Source organism: Eumetopias jubatus, unplaced genomic scaffold, assembly GCF_037043125.1.
Source record: "Eumetopias jubatus isolate StellerSeaLion01/CBP00866 unplaced genomic scaffold, mEumJub1_p1.0 scaffold_7, whole genome shotgun sequence".
NCBI lineage: Eukaryota > Metazoa > Chordata > Mammalia > Carnivora > Otariidae > Eumetopias > Eumetopias jubatus.
In genome coordinates, this window is record NW_028274813.1 from 71,243,987 (window position 1) to 71,262,275 (window position 18,289).

The 18,289-nt window shown below is 55.5% G+C and overlaps 2 protein-coding genes across 7 annotated transcripts; both read right to left on the bottom strand.

The window, feature by feature from the left end:
• Nucleotides 1–1,444: 1,444 nt before the first annotated feature.
• On the bottom strand, nt 1,445–5,836 carry IRF9 (interferon regulatory factor 9). Its single transcript, XM_028114915.2, has 8 exons — nt 5,246–5,836; nt 4,754–4,940; nt 4,368–4,498; nt 4,191–4,275; nt 4,017–4,088; nt 3,065–3,406; nt 2,061–2,176; nt 1,445–1,896 (listed from the first exon to the last, which is right to left on the bottom strand). Exons 1-8 carry the CDS (start codon nt 5,549–5,551, stop codon nt 1,768–1,770), a joined length of 1,368 nt encoding a protein of 455 aa, XP_027970716.1. The 5' UTR covers nt 5,552–5,836; the 3' UTR covers nt 1,445–1,767.
• Nucleotides 5,837–6,832: 996 nt separating this feature from the next.
• On the bottom strand, nt 6,833–18,129 carry RNF31 (ring finger protein 31). Of its 6 annotated transcripts, none has more exons than XM_028114909.2 (21): nt 17,351–18,125; nt 17,118–17,264; nt 16,809–16,964; nt 16,515–16,574; nt 16,337–16,412; nt 15,928–16,105; nt 14,296–14,698; nt 13,832–14,122; nt 13,306–13,554; nt 12,997–13,182; nt 12,685–12,891; nt 10,861–11,034; nt 10,679–10,777; nt 10,493–10,582; nt 9,178–9,292; nt 8,944–9,062; nt 8,561–8,752; nt 8,353–8,410; nt 7,533–7,629; nt 7,087–7,255; nt 6,833–6,976 (listed from the first exon to the last, which is right to left on the bottom strand). In XM_028114909.2, exons 1-21 carry the CDS (start codon nt 17,540–17,542, stop codon nt 6,923–6,925), a joined length of 3,312 nt encoding a protein of 1,103 aa, XP_027970710.1. In that variant the 5' UTR covers nt 17,543–18,125; the 3' UTR covers nt 6,833–6,922. The 6 variants fall into 6 exon arrangements, with proteins under 6 accessions (XP_027970710.1, XP_027970709.1, XP_027970708.1 ...); XM_028114908.2 differs by having other exon boundaries at nt 13,832–14,119; nt 16,506–16,574; XM_028114907.2 differs by having other exon boundaries at nt 16,506–16,574; nt 17,351–18,124.
• Nucleotides 18,130–18,289: the final 160 nt, after the last annotated feature.

Here is an 18,289-nt window from a genome sequence, read left to right on the forward strand (position 1 = left end):
CCAACTGAGCCACCCAGGCGCCCCTCAAACAAAATCTTTAAAAAAATAATAAAAATAAAAATAGAACTACTATATGATTCAGTAATTCCACTACGTGGTATTTATCCAAAGAATATGAAAGCACTAAATCAAAAGGATACATGCACCCCTATGTTTATAGCAGCATTATCTACAGTAGACAAACTATGGATAGGTATCCACCGATAAATAAATGGATAAAGAATTGTACACGTGTTAACTATACTGTATGTTAACTATACTGGAATTAAAATTAAAAAGAAAGGAAAAGAAAGAAGATGGAAGTCAAGGAGGTAGCAAGTGCGAACAAGGGCCAGGAGGGATTTTAGCAAATCAAGGGCACAACAGAGTTCATGTACCTGTGCACTCAGTACCTGCTTTCTTCCCTGATAATGCAGATGCCTGTTTGGGCTCTTGGCTGCTCAGGAGGATGATGGGGCAAGACTGAAGAGAAGGAAGGTCCAAGGAGGCAGAAAGGCTCGAAGGCAGCACTGAAGTTTGTCGAATGCGACAGTAAGAAGATCCTTGAGGATCTAGGTGTGTTGGTTTTGATCACGTAGATGAACCAGGGGAGGCTTATAAGAGCGACATGACAGGGAAGAGCTTGGTCTGGGAGGCCCCTCTCCTCCAAGCTGGTGTCCCCTGCAGGAAGGGGGAAGCTGGAGGCTGCGGCATCAGCTAAGTGGTGACTTAGGTCTGAACTGGTCTGCTGGACGTGAGTGGAGAAGTAAAATGACAAGTGGCCTGTGAAGGGAGAACTTTCAGTTTGGTGGCAAAATAAACACAGGGGGTAAGGGAGAGGAGTGTCATCTGATTTGGAGCCCTCAAATCTCAGCCAACAGTGTTGGTGACATGGTGGTCTATGCCAGATGGTCTTTTGTGAGGCTTAAGTAGAGCAAGGAAATCAGGCTGGGAGTCCCCTTCTGTTGGGGTGGCAGTGCCCCATGTGCTGGGAGAAGAGGCACCGGGGCCTGGCCTCCCTCAGCATAGGAGGCTCAGCAGCTCTTCCCTCTGGCCCCCCACTCCCTTCCCAGGCCCCAGTGCCTCTAGCCCATAGTTTGAGGGCAACTTCAAGTTCTCCTGTTCATTTAGACCCCCAGCCCAGAGTCCAACCCTAAGACTGTTGTAAGGCCCGAATCAGAGGCCTCTAGCCAAGAACAGCGGAGCCCAGATTTTTCCATGTGAAGTTGGTGGCAACAGCAGCTGTGGGTTGTGCTCTTCTTGGTGGCTAACCTCGATCCTCTCCCCAGGCCCAGAACCCACAGAGCCCAGACGGCTTCCTAGCCAGAACCTGCAGGTGGAGGAGAGGAAAGGGGCCCAGAGAGGTCAGCAGGAAGAAAACCCAAGTACTTCACTCTCAAATTACATCTTTAGCACTTCCCTGTGACCTCTGCTACCTTTTCAACCCAACAAAGCAGATACTGACTCCTCTTTCAATAAAGTTTTATTTTTAAATCCCTAGTGAACATCTAAGAAGAAAATATAAAGTGCTTGGCTTTAGGGGTGGGGGAAGAGGAAAGGTCCCCTGAGTTCACACCATTTGGACTTTCCCAGGTCAGTTCCTCAGAGATGAAAGAAGGCATATCTCAAAAAACAAACAAACAAAAAAAGGTGGTGGGTGGATAAAAATCACCCTTGAGTTCTCTGCCAGCCAGGTACGTCGGCAGTTCAAGGACGTAACCATCAGAGACAACCACTGAGAATTATCACCGAGGGAAGCAGGTCAACAGTGTGGAGAATGAGTCTCTTTCAAAGGAGATAGGAGGAACAGAGAGGAGAGGAGGAAGATGGGTCCCCCAGGCTCTGCAGCAGGGACAGAGTGGCTGCCTGCTCCTCTGGAGTCTCCTCCAATAAATGTCGGGCAAAGGCCTGCTCCATCTGTGCCAGAAAAGGTGGGGAAGAGATGATCAGGAGCACAGCTGGGGCAGACACTACCCCCTAGGAGTTCCTTTCCCCCCAGAGGCCCCTTCTCCTCCTGGAACCCACCCCCACCCCCACCCCACCCACACAGGGAGGCTGGTCTTCCCCCACCCTGAACTCACCTGCACTGTGATAAGACTCTTTGGGGTATGGTTGGGGCTGGGGCTCTCCTCCCAGAAATTCAGTGTCACCTGGAACTTGGGTGGGGGACCCAGGCCCTGGAAGTACCTGGCCAAGTCTGATGAAAGAGAAAGGGTCAAGGGTTGGAAGAAAGAAAAGAGAAGAGAGAGGTCACAGGGAGGGTGGGAACAGAGAGGGGCCCATCCTGGACAAAGAGGGGTGACTGTGGGGCCAACTGGAGACCAGAGCCAGAACAGGAGCTGAGGGTCACGAGGCTGTTGCCTCACGTCAGGAGAAATGCCAGTAACTCTGCTGCTTCTCACCCGTGTGCCAGTAGGAAAGGGTGCCCCTTCTCTGAGTAAGAAGTGTTTTAAGGTAACTGATTTTTATACAACCTGCAAAGCTCTCTGCTGGAAGAGACTGGAGTCCTCATGGCAGCAGCCTGGGCTGCTAACACAGAGGTACCCCCTACCCCGTTGCCTGCTCGTACCCTCCCTACCAAGGGCACCCATGGCCCCGGCACGTTCCTACCCTGCGTCCCCTATACTCCTGGCCCCTAACTCCTAAGGTCAGATTTAGAGGTGAATGGAGGCAGGAAGCGGAATTGGAGGAGTGGACAGGAGAAGGGCAATCAGGGGAGCTGCCTGGTGTGGGTAATGTGCACCAGCAATCCCAAATACGTGGATGGCGTGCGTGTAAGTGTAGATGCTGGGGAGGCCCCGGGGGCGCACCTTCCCATTACCGTCTGCTGCCACATGGGGGCAGTCCCTGAGATGGGACTCGTGTGCTGAGCTCCACCTGAGCCTCATCTTCTGAGGCCTGGGCCGGGGAAGGGCGGCTGCCAGGCAGCTGTGGGGCTGAGCACAGGGCCCCACAGGCTGTGCACTGAGCACATGAGCTGTAAGGAAGGATCTACTGGAGGGAACAGGGTGGTGGCAGAGCCTAGCAGGTCCCGGGGTGACTAAGAGGCGGGGGCGTGGGGTCCGCTCAGCTGGAACAGCCTCACCTCTGCAGAAGTAGTTGGTTCTGAAGAGCTCCACGCACTCATTGCTGGGCAGCAGATGTGGGCCTGGACCGGGTGGTGCCTGGGGCGCATTCCAGGAGACGGGGATGGGGCAGAGGCGCTGCACGAAGAGGCCCCGGGAGTTGCTGGCTACCAGGACGCCCCTCTCGATCTGGCTTAGCAGGCGTTGGGTGGGCTCTCGTGGGTCAGGCTTGGGAAAGACCACCTGCTCCATTCCGCACTGGGAGCCTGAGGGCTCGGCCACGAGGCGGCAGTCCAGGCTCTGCACCTGCGCTTCACCCACCACGCGCCCGCCGTAGATGAAGGTGAGCAGCAGCGAGTAGTCTGCGGACAGAGAACCACCAGCTGCACCTGGACTTCACCTGACGGGTCCGCCTGGTCAGCGCCAGGGCCTGAGGAAATGAGGAGGGGCTCCTTGCAAATCCCACATCCTCATTTTGCTGGTGAGAAACAGGAGGTCCAAGAGGGAAACCAAGCGAGGGCGGGGGCAGCGGCTTCATCTCCTGAGGTTAGAGAAGGCACCTCCCTCCTCATCCGCCCTCTGGCCACCCTCACCAGCCAACGGGCTTCCTGCCAGACTTTCCCATCACTCAGGAGAGGAGCTGATACACAAATGCCCCCCGAGGCCTCAGTGCTTATTGCCCAGGGTCTTACAGTTTATAAGAAGGTCCCAGAGACTGGTCTCTGCTTGACCCACAGGAATTAATGTCTCAAAGTGGATTTCCAAGGAATAGAGTGCATAGGGGTATTTTTGAGAATTGAGCTGTTTGGAGTCTGGAGTCTGGCCAGGTGTACTGCCGAGAAACCGGTGCCTCTGCCTGGGTAAGGTGGGCCCAGTTTGCTGCAAGCCCTGACAGATCCGATAACGTGTGCATGACGACAGGGAGACAAGCTAGGGGGACAGGGAGCAGGGTGAGTCAGAAATGCCACACACCTGAGTCTGGAGGGGGCAGAAACTCCAGTGACACCTGATCTCCTTGGAAAGGGGCTTCAGTTGTGTCTGTACCTACAGGGGAAGCAGAGACGTACAGTTCAGAATGGGAATGGGGAATCCAAGGGCCAGAGGCTGTGGCATGGGGGTAACGAACAGAGGCAGGGCAGGTGGTACCTTCCTGAGGCTCGGGGCTGCTGCTGCTGCCGCTGCTGCTCCCAAAGTTCAAATGGCCTGCTCCCCCATTGGCCCCCACCTCCTCCTGCAGACACAGTGACTATCGTTGGCCCATCTCTCCCCTAGTGACTGTCCTGCCCTTGGGCCCCCCACCCCCAGTCCCTGCCCAGCTCTCACATTTCTGAGGGGATTCTTAACCAAGGAGGGGCTGAGCTTGCCATTCTTTGTAGTACCCTCCTCCTCCTCCTTCTCAGAGGACACAGAACTGTGGTGTCGCTTTGATGGTGATTTCTGGGTCCCCGGCTGGGCTGTGGAATATTGTGGAGGGGGAGAAAGGTCAGAGCCTCAACTGGGGACAGAGGGTAGGACAGGGGGCAGTGAAAGGACGGGCAGGACCAGGCAGGGGAACCTGGGCAGCAGCTCCCCAAGGACAGGGACAGGGCAGAACTCTGAATGAGGAACCTGGGGAGAGGCCCAGCAGCCACCCAGAAGGCTCTCATCTCCATCCTCCCCCCGTCCCCAGTGTGCCGCGTCTAGGAGGGGCTGGGCAAGGGGACACCCACCGGGGAGGGTCCCTGACGGCGGCAGCAGCCGATACACCTTGTAGGGCTCAGCTCCATCCCTATGGGCATTCTCAGGAACCTCCTCAAATTCAGGACTCTTGTTGAAGGCACAGCGCAGACGAGTCTTCCAGATAGCCGGGCCTTCCGTGTCCCCTTCCTTGAACTTCCCCTTAAATATCGCCCAGGCCTTCAAAACACAGGCAGTAAAGCAGAGGCAGCATGTCACACACCCCGGCCAGCTTCGGCGGCCCACCACCTGAGCGCGAGCACAGAAGGCCCAGCGCTCGGGTTTATGCTCTGCTACCGCTGCCTCGAAATCCTTTACAGTTTTTGCACTTTCACTTTGTATCGGGCTGTGTCCAAAATACAGCTGGTTCTACCCTCCCATCCCCCCTTTCTCTGAAACCCAGGTCGACACAACCCCTGGAGGGTGAGAGCTTCAGTGTCTATGCCACCCTTCCCTCGGAGGGGCTGCTTTCCCGGCTCTTTCACCTTGAAGAAGGCGGCATCCTGGTCCTCCCGGAAGTCCTGCTTGCCCGCGTGCTTCCAGGGGATCCGGAACATGGTCTTGGCTGCATCGTCCCAGCACACCCCAGGGAACTGCCCGCTCTCCACTTGCTCCACCACCCAGTTCCGCAGCTTTCGGGTGCAGCGTGCCCTGCCTGATGCCATCCTGGGGACAAGAGTCGCAGGTAGCATCAGTGAAATCGACACCGTGGGAGGGTCAACATCTGCCCCTGGGGTTGGATCCCGGCCAAGGGCCCCCAGTGATCCCATCCATCTTTTGCCTGTAGACATTTCTCAAAATTCTGGGGCCAAATTGTGTCGTTTCTCCCTTTATTAGCAATGACAAAGAAATACATCCCTTTTAACATCCCAAGCTGTGACATCTGGAAGGAGACCTTAGACCTTGGTCTTAGTTTTAAGACTTTTCAGGAATCTGCTGTCTAGCAGAGAACTCCCTTGGTGTGGCTCGTGGGGAGAGGCCCGGTCTCCACCCCAAGCATTTGCAGAAGTAGTATCGGCTTCTGAGATGCCCCATAGGTCCCTCACCCACCACCCCCATAATCTAGGTTCGACCCCACCAACCCTTCCCCTCTGCTTGCCTCCGGGGTAGGTGGGGCAGGGCTGCAGCGGAAGTGGGCAGGGCCAGAAGGCAAGAAAACAAACAGGGGCAGCTGGAGCCGGGGCTGAGACTTCCAACAACCTATCAGCAGGGACTCCTGTCCTTTGCCTCTAGGGCTGGGGACTCTGGCCCCTGGTCAGTCTCTCTCAGGCCAAGCCACCCCGTCCTGGCTCACAGGCCACCTGTATATTCCTGTTCCGCGGAGGGGCCCCGGAAGCCCCCGCCTCCGATCCGGCCGGGCCTTCCAGCTCTAGACCCAGGCTGACGTCCTCTCTCGGCGGGTCTTACCTGCGCGGCTCGCTGGCTGTCCCAGGATGCAGCTGCCCTCGGCTCAGGAGCCGTCCAGGCAGCTTCCTGATCTCTCCACCCCTTCCTACAGTCCCCACCCTAAGTTTCAGTTCTCCTCCAGGCCGGGCCTCTTCTCAGAAATCACGTGGTCCGAGCTGCAGGGCAACCGCGCGCCACCAGAGGGCAGCAGCAGCATCTGCGGACCTGGCTGTTGGAATCCCACGTTCGCACACAGGAGGGCTTCTCCCCGCTCAGGCTCATTTCCAACACCTTCCCCCCCAACCCCCTTAGCTACTCCCTGATCTCTGTGACACTGCTACTTCCCAGGGAGGCCAGGGTCCTGGAGTCTGGCCTGAGTCCTCTGGCAGGCCCTATAGCACCCGTGCATCTGTGTTTTCCCCCTCGTGCCTGCCTGGTGCCTAGTAGGTGACCTCAAGTATCAGCCGAATGAAGGAACAAAGGAGGCAGGGGAGGAGAAAGCCCAGGCCAGGTGGCTGGCGGGGGAGGGGCTCCTTGGCCATCCATGGTGTCAATTCCTTCCTGGCCCTGAGTCCAAGGAGGGTCAGGCGGTGGGCTGCAGGCGACCCTTTCAGCAAAGCTCTCAGTTCACCCCCCTCTCTCCCTGGTGCCCCAGATGGTGGGGCCAGAAGAAGGACCACCAAAAAGCCTGGGCAAGGAGATGCCTCTTTATTGGTGCTGGAGCTGTTCCTGAGGAGGTCGGGCCTTGAGACCCTCAAGAGCATCCTTGCCCTCAGCTACTTCCTCCTGCGAGGGATACTTTGTCCCAAGGGCACCTCTTCCATCAGCTTCTGCAGAAAGAGAGAGAAAATGATCACACTGGAGGCCTAGAGCTCAGACGCAGGCTGGACAGGGGACTTCTAGGGCGTGGGTCAGAGGTGAGGCTGGGGGGAGGCTTTACCTGTAATAGGCGGGCGTGGTAGGCGGGTGCGTCCTCTCCGGCCACTGGCTGAGGGCGTGCGTGCAGATAGCGCTCAGCAGCTGTTTCCAGCTCCTCTACCTCATACAGGGTGGCTGGGTCCAGTGAGTGGGCATTAATGAGGCTCACAAGATATTCTTTGTAGTGTGCCCTGGGAAGATGACAGGGTATTTGTTCTTCCGTCTGGCTAATATTAAGCGAGTGTGCCCAGCACCTTGCCGGGCACTGGCATACTCAGACGAACAAGACTGACTACTCTTGCCACTTGCACTGGTAGGCACACACTCCTTGTGCACCACCTAGCTACGCACTTGCCCAGAGAGCTCCCCTCCCACTTCCCCTGCAGGACCCACCACTCCCGCAGACCCCCTTTACTCCCCAGGTGCACCCTCCCCAAAACCATGCTCCATGCTGTGCCTGACACTCACTGGCAGAGCCCAGCATGGCCAGCAGGAGTCTCCTTGCCACAAGCTTCATCCCGGAACCCATTAGGAACCTCCTTCTGCTCCATCACTCGGCAGCCACCTAAGGATAAGGGAAGGAAGGGACCCTTGTGTTGGAAGGAGATCACTAACCACAAAGCCCCCAGAGAGCTGGGATATCAACGGAGGCAGGCGAGGCAGCCTCCAGGGAGGGGACTTGCTCTAACGATGCTGGGGGTCAGAGGGGCGTGGGAACTTAGAGAAACCATTGTGGCAGACCAACTCTGATACAGAAGCAGGGGCCTTGCTGGCCCTGTTTTTATCCAAGCTTGCTTTTGGTCCGTAATCTCTACTCTTTCTCTTTATGGTCACATACTCTCTTGAGACAACTCTTTTGGCTGTGATTTAGCTGGTGCCTAGTTAACTTACTCTGGGAAGGTCTTACCTTATGGTAATAAGGGGTGGGGCAGATTAGAACCATAGGTAACCTCTTTCTATTGCCCTCACGGGATCTAAAACACTGCAACTAGCAAGTCTCGTTACTGAGTTAGCGAGTCATTATCCCTTGGCAAGGGGAGAAGGAAATTAGGATCAAGCGCCAGGTGCTTCAGTGTGGCCTCATGCAGAACAGCTGAGCTGCAAAGTAGGCGTATTATTCCCACGTCACAGAGGAAGAAAGTAGGCCCAGAGAGGTTAATTTGCCCAGAAGCACACAAGTCAGCACAGGCCGAGCTCTGACCACACACCCAAGCCTCCCCCTTACCCACAACACAGTGGGAGCCCAGCCCGCCCTCACCCCTTCTCCCAGGCTTGTCTCGACACTCACCGCCAGGAACCGCCCGGGCCCCTGCTGGGGGCTCTGTGTTGAACATGACATTATTGTCCTGAGGAGGGGCAGAAGGATGGGCGTTAGGTTCCCCTTGATGCCAGCCCTGCTGAACTGCCCAGCAGGGAGCCTTTCCTTTCTTGCCACCCGGGGCCCTGCCTCCTACCCTGGGCAATCTGCAAACCCAGCCAGGCTGGCCACCCCTGACCTGTAGCAGCTTCTGGAGCCGGAGAGCAGTCCAGTCCCGCAGGTAGAAGAGGCAGTCTCGTGGGTGGTGGCCATGCAGGGACTTTTTCACCCTGCAGTTAGGGTCTGGACATTTCTGGCGGAAACCCAGATGGGAGAGGGGAAGTTGGAGACGGTTGGGGTCCTGGCTTCTCAGAACCCCTGCATGAGGGGTCTAGGGATGGGGGGAGATGGAGATATTGGAGGGTCTGGAGCAAGCAGAAGGGGGGAGGGGACAGAGAGAGATGCTTTACACCCCACTGGCCTCCCCTTCTCCTCCCCTGGGCTACTCCTCCATGCCTCTGCCCCCCACCCGATGGCAGCCGCCCACCCTCCTGTCCCATCCGCCCCATTCTCCGGGCTCACATTCTTGGCGTAAAAGGCATTGTAACAGCCACTGCAGAACTGATGGCGGCACTGGGTGCAGTGAAAGTGCATGCAGCCTCCTCGGGCCAGTGCGTACGAGAACTTGCACTTGGGGCAGTCTGCAAAGGACAGCAGGTCAGGGCTGGGGCTGCCACCGCTCCACAAGGCCCTTAGGAAGAGAGCCGCGGGCAGTGACAAATAACCCAGCAAACAGGCCTTGAGGGCCACCCTTACCAATGCCATTCTCCTGGAGATACATGGCCAGGCCCTGGGCCTGGTATTCTGGGTCATTGGTGCGTTTCCAGTTCTGGAAATCCTCGCAGCTCCGGCCTCGGTGCTGCTCCTCCCACTGCAGGACGGGAAGCCAGCATCACCTGAAAACTCCACCCTGGGCCTTTCCTGAGGGCCCCGCCTCTCCTACCTAGTGGTCCCCGGCTTAGTTTGTGGCACTGTCGTTCACCATTTTGCTCCCATCTCGAACCGAGGGGCTAGCCTGCGTTCTTTCGCTTCCTCATACCAGCACATATTCACCAGCAGGTCTTCTGTCCACCCCCCAAGCCTATCTCAGCCCTGTCCCTTTTTTACATCCCTACTATGGCCCCGCTACTCCAGGCCAGGTCAGGTCTTGCCTCGGGTCCTGGTGTCTCTGCCTCTGCACCTGCTTGCCTGCAGTGCAAGCTCCACCCTGTGGCCAAGGTGCCTTGGAGAATGTAAGGCGGGCGGCTTCAAGAGCACTGGGAGTGTTCTAGTTTCGAGATTTAGTGGTAGGGTCTCAGGTGGTCATTTTATTACTATCATGTTTTGTAATATAGATGCCACTTTTTGGTATCTGATGTTAAACTTTTTAGAATATGTGCTGCCAAAGCGAGCACTCAAATATTAAACTTCTTAAAAGGCAAATGAGATAGTATCACCCCTTGCTTAGTCTTAGAATAAAAGGCAAATACCTTCCTCACTTGGCCTCAAGGCCTCTCCTGATCTGGCAGCTAGCTCCTCTCCGACCGCCTGCCACTCTCACCCTTGCTCTTGGGGCTCCAGCCACACAACACTTTTTCTGACTTTGGCCTTTCCATGTGTTGTTCTTTCTGTCCCGAATATCCTTTGCAAAGCTGGCTTCTTAACTTTCAGGCCTGAGCTTAAATTAAAAGGCCTGAGCTTAAATTAAACCATTTTAGAGAAGACTTGTCTGACTTCTCTATCCTAGGTAGGTCTGTTCTGTTACTCCTAATCTCCGATGCCTGTTTTCTTTATAGAACTTATGCCATGTGTACTTAGGCTCTCTCCCTCCCGCACCGCCTTTCCCTCCTTCCTCCTCACCTTTCCTTCCTTCCCTCCCTCCCTGCCCCTTCCTTCCTTCGTTACCTTACCTTTCACCCTCCGTCCCCCTCAGCCTCCCGGTCTCCCTCCGTCCCTCCCTCCTTTCCTGACTAGTCTGCAAGCTCCTTGGGCCCAGAGCTCATGTCTGTTCCGTGCTCTGGCATACCCCGAGTCTGACACAGACCTGCCAGTAGCTTAGCGAGTTCTTTCTGAAAATATTAATGTGCCTCACCTGGCGTTTACAGCGCACACAGAAGGTCTGGTGACACTGGGGACATGTTGCCTCCAGCTGCTCCCGTTCATATATGAAGCCAAAGGAGCACTGTGGGTGCAGGAGCATAAAGTTATCTGAGGCCTGATGTGGCACCCTGCCCTCCCCCCACCCCCTCCAGTCAGCTCCCCTGCACAGGCCACTTACCTGGGCACACCACAAGAACTTGGGGTCCCGCATGAGCACACCCTCAGTCAGCTTCTTGTGAAACAGTGCATAGGCATCTGGCTCCAGGCTCTCCCGAAGCTGGGGACAGGATGCAGAAGTGGTGGGTGGGCAGGGTTCCTGTTCAAAGCCCAGGGCACCCCGAGTCCTAGGGACTGCAGTACCTGGATGTCAAGGGTAGAGAAGTAGCTGAGCAGCTGTGTGTCATCGGTGAGGTCGGGGCGGCCACAGGCGGGGCACACCATGTCGGTGATGTGCTTCTCCTTCAAGGCGATGGTGAAGTGCTGGCGGAAGCAGTCAGGGCAGATGGTGCACTCACAGGAAGTCAGGGCCTGCATCTACAGGGTGAGGCAGGGAGAGGAGTGGGTCTAAAACCACAGCTGCCAGTCTGGGGAAGGGGCAGTAGCCAGGGGTCCACTGAGAAACCCGGGTCTAATTAACGACTGGCCAAGGTAGCAACCTCCAACAAGTGTCTGGCAGGCAATCTAAATGTCTGAAGACAGTCACGGGAGAAAACAGACAATGGTGAGGCCTAAAGTAAACGGAAGAGCACCCTCCGAAGGCACTCACATTCAACTAAAAGCAAACAAACAAATAACATCTCTGAGCTGACAATACTATAGAGATGGAGAACAGACTAGTTGTTGTCAGGTGACAGGAGGAAGGGAAGAAAGTTGCAACTAGGGGTGCCTGGGTGCCTCAGTCAGTTAAGCGTCTGCCTTTGGCTCAGGTCATGATCCCAGGACCCTGGGATCAAGCCCCGCATCAGGCTCCCTGCTCAGCAGAGTCTGCTTCTCCCTCTCCCTCTGCAGTTCCCCTTGCTTGTGCTCTCTTGCTCTCTGTCTCTTGTCAAATAAAAATCTTAGAAAGAAAGAAAGAAAGAAAGAAAGAAAGTTGCAACTATAAAGGGGTTGCACCAGGGGGTTCCTCTGTGGTGATGGAACAATCCGTATTTTGGTGGTTCTGTGAACCTATATGCGGAATAAAACAGCACAGAGCCACACACACACATCCATGTGAAAAATGAACAAGGTCTGCAGTCTAGCTCACATTGTACCAGTGTTTTTTTTTTTTTTAAGATTTTATTTATTTATTCATGAGAGAGAGAGAGAGAGAGAGAAAGGCAGAGGCAGAGGAAGAAGCAGGTTCCCCGTGGAGCAGGGAGCCTGATGTGGGACTCGATCCCAGGACCCTGGGATCATGACCTGAGTCGAAGGCAGACGCTTAACCGTCTGAGCCACCCAGGTGCCCCCAATGTTTATTTCCTGGTCTTGATATTGTACAGTAATTACAGAAGATGCCACCATTGGGAGAAGGTGGGTAAAGAACACACAGGACTCTATACTATTTTTACAACTTCCTGAGAATCTACAATTATTTTAAAATAAAAAGTAGAGAACAAAACACAACATGTACAGAGCCAGCCTAACTAAATTGGACCGTATTTGGCCCAAGAACTGCCACTTCTGGCCTAGAGTAAGCAGAGGCTCAGGAGATAAGAGGGGCCTGCTCCTACCAACCGGATATTTGATGATGACGTTCAAGAATCCCTGGTCATTTTTTTGGTGGCTAAGGGTATTTGTGGTTATGTTTTCAAAGACTTTTACCTTTCAGAGATACATACTCAAGTATTTACAGACCGACTATATGATTCCTAAGATTTGCTTCAAAATAACTGTGTGTGTGTAGGCGGAATAAAGACTGGTGAAGCACTGATGACTGCAGAAGCATGCTGATGAATACATGGGAGTTGGGGGAACCTGGACAAGGAAAGCTGACGTTTTGTGTTTGAAATGTTCCATAGTGGAGCAGTAAAAATAAGGTGGGGGAGGAGGTGGCCTATTCCTGCCCTCCCCTTCTCAGACACTGTCCGGGGCACATGGGCAACTGCAGGGTTCAAAAGACAGGGCCGACGGGGGCCTGGAGCGGAGCAGGGCCCAAAGGGAAGAGAGTCATCCTGAGGCCAGGTGCAGAGGGGGCGGGCTTACCCGGTTGCGTGGCAGGGCCCAGCCGCACACAGCACACTCCTGGGCAAGCAAGCGGCGCAGGAAGGCCCGGTCCTGGCTGTGCCTCACAGCTTCCACCACGTCCCCCAGTTCATAATTCCTGGGTGTCTCCTGCAGCAGGGCCAGCGCCAGCTCTGCCCGGCCCCAGCTGGGGAGCGCGTAGACTGCCAAAAGCCTTCTGACTAGACTCTGCAATGTGATTCAGGGCGAGGCGGGAGGAGTGGCTGTCAGACCCCAAGAATCCTACCCCTCAGCCTTCCCCCTGCTCCACCAAGTGGATTCTCCTCCCGGTACCTGCTTATCTGGCCCATCCCAGGAAGGGGTGGGATCAGGGCCCTTGTCCCAGAGGCGCTGATGGAAGGGCTCTAAGCGCTGGCGCTGGAGCTCTGTCAGGGCCCGGGCCACATCACCTCCATGTTGGAACAATGCTTGAAGAGACCCCTCTTCAGGCCCAAAGCCCAGGGACCGGAGCTCCTGCACCTGAGAGGTGGGGGTGGAGAGGAGCGGAGAGGGAAATGGCAAGCAAAAGACAGTGTGAGAGGCTCCGAGACCCACAGTCCTCAACCCTGCCCCCACCCCCACCCCGGCCAGCACAGCTGGTACCTTCCTCCGCCGGGCCCTCACACACTCTTCCACAGCTTCATCGACATTGCCGTGACGATCTAGCCAGGCTTTCCGGGCCTCCTGACAGGAAAAGGCACCCAGCCCTGGGTCCTGCTGTCCAGCCAGCTCGGCCACCATCTCCAGCACGTAGGGCAGCTCTGAGCGCAACCACTGCAGAGGCACCTCGGTGCCTGAGTACTGTAGAGCCGAGAAGACCTCCTCTGGACAGGCACCTGCAGCTTCCCCTTCCTAAGGCACAGTCCCACCCAGACAGATGGCCCATCAGGAAGGGCACCCTCCGCCTGAACCAAAATGCTGACAGTGGTTAGATGTATGGATCACGTGAGCAGCGCACAGTATGATATTTGTCATGTGGGAAGTGTTCACTTAATGAACACTTTAGTGCCACTAAAGTGGCAGCTGCCACTAACAACGTCAAGTTTTACAAGAACTTGTATTAACCCACGGGGGCCTTTCCCTTCCCCCACTAGCTCAACCCTACCTCATCCCAGGCCTAAATCCTCACCCGGATCTTGGTCACTAGTTGGAGACCTTCCTCCCGCATCTTGTCTTGGCGCTGCTTCTCAGGGTCCCCACAGGAACTGGGCAGGGGGGCACTGAGGCGTCGTGGAGGCCCTGGCTCAGGGAGTCGCTCTTCCAGAGAGCTGGCATGGGGCCGGGGGGCATGCTGCACTGGGATGGGGCTGCTGGTCCGGTTGCACATAGCACACACCCAGCCAGGGCCCGAGTTGCAGAAGGTACAGTGAATACAGTACCAGACTGGAGTCTGGGCAGAGGAGAGCAAAGTATCCCCCTGCTGGGAAGGCAAAAAGAATGATCCGATTGAAAGCTGGCTGAGGCTCAAGATGGAAAGATAGGGAGCTGGGGGGAAGACACAGAGTAACTGAAAGAAACAGGAAATGAGGAAGTAGAGAATGGCCTGTGGTAACAGGTGCAAATAAAGAGCCGGGAAGGCCGGGAATAGGTTACCTGAAGGGGCTGCAGGCAAATGCCAGTATCCCGAGAATCCACCACCAAGCTAGGAGGCTGAGCCAGCCGAGGTCGCTCACAGATGGCACATAACACAGCTGCTGCCTCATTCTCAAAGGTGCAGCTCTGGCAGGCCCAGCGACCCCGTGCAAGCTCAGATTCTAGGCCCCCAGCTCCTTGGGAACCCTCAATCCCTAGCCCCAACCCCTTACAGCCTCGGGGCCGATCACAGGCCACACAGAGCACTGCCCAAGATTCATTTAGCATTGCACAGGCAGCACAGTGCCAGGGCAGACGGGCATTTGTAGGATCAGGGGAAGCTTTCAGGGGAAGCACAAGAGAGCTGTCTCCCAAGGTCAGCACAGAGGTTGACTGGGTCCGTGATGGAACTGAGGCAGGTAAGCTGTAACAAAAGAGTAGAGATGGTCTGCTGAGGGAGCCCTGGTGCCTAGGTCCCTTATTCCCGGGCATCCCTCATTCTCTGTGGGACAACACAGACCCTGTCCTTCGTATATGTTGTTCTGTCTGGAACACTCCATACCCATGACCTGTTCAACGTTTACTATCTTAAAGTTCACATCTTGCTAATAGATATCCCTAATGTGGCCTGACCCATACTAGGGTCTTAGTGCTTAGAAATCCTACTGATTGGGTGCCTGGGTGGCTTAGTCGGTTAAGCATCTGCCTCTGGCTCAGGTCATGATCCCAGGGTCCTGGGATCGAGTCCTGCATCAGGCTCCCTGCTCCTCAGGGAGTCAGCTTCTCCCTCTGCCCCTCCTCCCACTGGTTCTCTCAATCTCTCTCTCGCTCAACTAAATAAATAAAATTTTTTTTGTTGTTTATTATTATTAAGCGATTTATTATTAATCCTACTGTGCTTTTTCTACACGAGTTTAATTTAGGATTAAATTAGTTCATACCATGTTACCTATCATACAGATATTTATTTATTTTTAATTAATCAATTAATTTATGTTAGTCACCATATAGTACTTCATTAGTTTTTGTTTTTGTTTAAGATTTTATTTTTTATTTATTTGACAGAGAGAGACACAGCGGAAGAGGGAACACAAGCACAGGGAGTGGGAGAGGGAGAAGCAGGCTTCCCGCTGAGGAGGGAGCCTGACGCAGGGCTCGATCCCAGGACCCTGGGATCATGACCTGAGCCAAAGGCAGACGCCTAAGGACTGAGCCACCCAGGCACCCCAGTACTTCATTAGTTTTTGATGTACTGTTCCCTGATTCATTGTTTGGTGTATAACACCCAGTGCTCATTACAACACGAGCCATCCTCAATACCCATCACCAGGCTAACCCATCCTCCCACCCCCCTCCCCTTAAATAAATAAAATCTTAACAAAAAAAAAAAAAAAAAGGAAAGAAAAAATCCTACCAATTGAGCTGATCCTTTAGGCTAGGTTCCTCCTGTTCCTATCTATTTGCACAACATAATAATATATCTTGCTGTGACTGATACTTGCTTGATAGGTATGTCTGTGACCTTGTGGAGGGCAATAACTGGCTGCTTGTCTTACATGGAACCGTCTTTAGCATAGAAACTAACATCCAGTAGATACTCAAGTCACTAAGTTCTCTCAACTTCACTCCTACCCAGAAGAGAAGATCTCTCACCTGGGGGTCAGGCGGGTGGCCTGGGCGGCCCCAGGCAGGGTCTGGCGGAGGTGATGGGCACGGGATGGGTGTCCATGGAATAGGCGATCACAAGCTGGGCATAAGGCCTGTTTACAGGTTGAACAGTGCAGTGTGCCAGGGGCAGAGCCACAGAGGAAGCAGGGCCCAGGAGTGGAGCCTGGAGAACAGGAGAGAAGAAAATTGAACATCTTTCTGAAAAAGACCAAGTTCCATCTGAATTTGCAGTGGGAGGGTACAAATCACAGACTACTTTTCAACATATCCAGACCCAAGGAAACAATTTTAATTTCTTTTAAGAAGACAAGAAGATAAACAGAAGGGGGCCCCAAATTTCCATCAATATGGTCTACTAGAAACCGCCCCACCCCCATTACAGGATGAATAGTACCTGGGGCAGAGGGTGTGGTGAGGGGGCCAGGAGCAATCTCTCTCAGTAAGGGGGCAAACTCTGAGAGCTGCAGTATCTGAGAAGAAAAGGGCAGGGCAAGGGTTTGGGGACACACAGTCCCACAACCCCTGTCCCCTTTGGTCATCAGGTCTTAGAGCCCCATCCCTACCTTCCTTACATCATCCTCAACCTTGTCTTCCAGCAGCTGCTCTAGGGCTTGTTGTCTTGGGTGAGTATTCTGCAAACAAGGTAAGAAGAGTTCCCACCTGGAGTCCTAGGACAAGGCCCTCCCTCAAAGCCCTGGTCTCCCAACATCCACAGGAAGAACAGTATGGGAAGTTCCCAGGTCGCTATGGGGACTATGCCCACGGTTCAGCACCATGACGGTCCCCAGACTGCCTGTGGGAGTGAAGGTGGGCTCCCCAGACCTGGTATTTAAGTCCTCAGGACTAGAGACACTTCAGCATCTCACCTGTAACAGCAGGCTGAGCTCTGTCCGAAGCATCAGTACTTCCAGTGTGACTGTAGCTACTTGGTGCTCATCTGGCTCTTCCTGCCCCTCAGGGAAACTCAACCCATCTGGTTGCTCCTCTGTGTAGCCATACAATCGCAGAACGTCCCGGCCCCCCTACCACACATTCAAACCAGTCACCATCAACCAGGCCCCCTTCCCAAAAGGGCTGGACCCCCCTTCCCATTAAGCACAGCCTCCGGCCGTTTCTAACCAACGCCCCAGGCCAGGCCAAGTCCCCTCCTCCCATAAGGGGCCCAAGGGCTTCACCTGCACAGCATCCACCGTACTGCGAAAGACAGGGTTATTAAACTTGACCCCGCGCCAGTACCGGGGCCGCTGAGGGCTGAGGAGGTTGCGGCCATATTTCTCCAGGATGTTCAGGGCCGTGGACAGGGTGTTGAGGTAGTTTCGGGGCTGAGAGCAGTCAGAGAGCGCAGAGCTGTGAGCCCCGCCCTGGACTCAGGTCCTCTGTCCCCCTCCCGAGCGGGGCCGGGCCTCACCTCCCCATGAACATTGCAGCGGACCAGGCGTGCGGCGTCCAGCTGCAGGTAGCGGGCTGCTGGAGGCAGGGATGTGACCAATAGCGGCCGGAGTTGCTCCATGGAAAACACCTGCCCGGAATCCTTCCTCAGGGCGCTCGCCAGCTCCTCGCGGGCCGCCAGGAAGGCCCGCTCCTCCTCCTCCCCCGGCATCCTGAGACAGGAGTCAACCCCAGCCCCGTCGCCCGCCGGGACCTGGCGCAGGCTGTGCGCGGCCTGAGCGCCACCCCTCCCGCCTGGTGTCCGGCTTCGCGGCCCGACTCGGTCGGCGAAGCCGCCCCAGGTCACTCAGGCCACGGTCAGTCTCAGGCCCCGGGCCCCGCGCCAGGGTTAGCCGGGAACAGGAAGCACTAGCGAAGAGGGCGGGATTGCGACCTGGTTTCAGGGGAAGGGGAGGGCTTTAAGGCTAGGACAGGGTGGGGTCAGGAAACTAGGAGGCGTGACCAAGAGGGAAGCCAGGGCCCAGCCAATGAGAAGGACAAATGGTCCCTGGCTCCTCCCCCAGAGCCTCTGGGCCTTAAACGCCGAACTAGCGCTCTTCCCCGCCTTTCTCTAGGCTGGTTCCGCCTCTTTCCGGATGGCCCTAGGAGCGGGGTTACCTTTTTTCCCTCAAAGCCTTCTCTATTTAGATCAGTCGGCCTCGCTCCGGTCCCCACCGGGGAAGCCCCACTCTGCCGGGACTCAGCTTTGGCCGGTCTGGGCCCCTCAAGCGAGTCCTGCCCCTTCCCTAGTCGGTCTTGAAGGCAGGGCGCCCTCCCAGAGGGATCCCCCGAGACTGCTCCCTTCCATATTCCTACTAGACCTTCTCAGCCCCCGGCCCTCCCTCCCACTTCCACTCTGATCCCTCTCGAGCCCCTCCCTGCAGCCGAGCCTTCTAGGGGGAGCACCACCACTGAACGC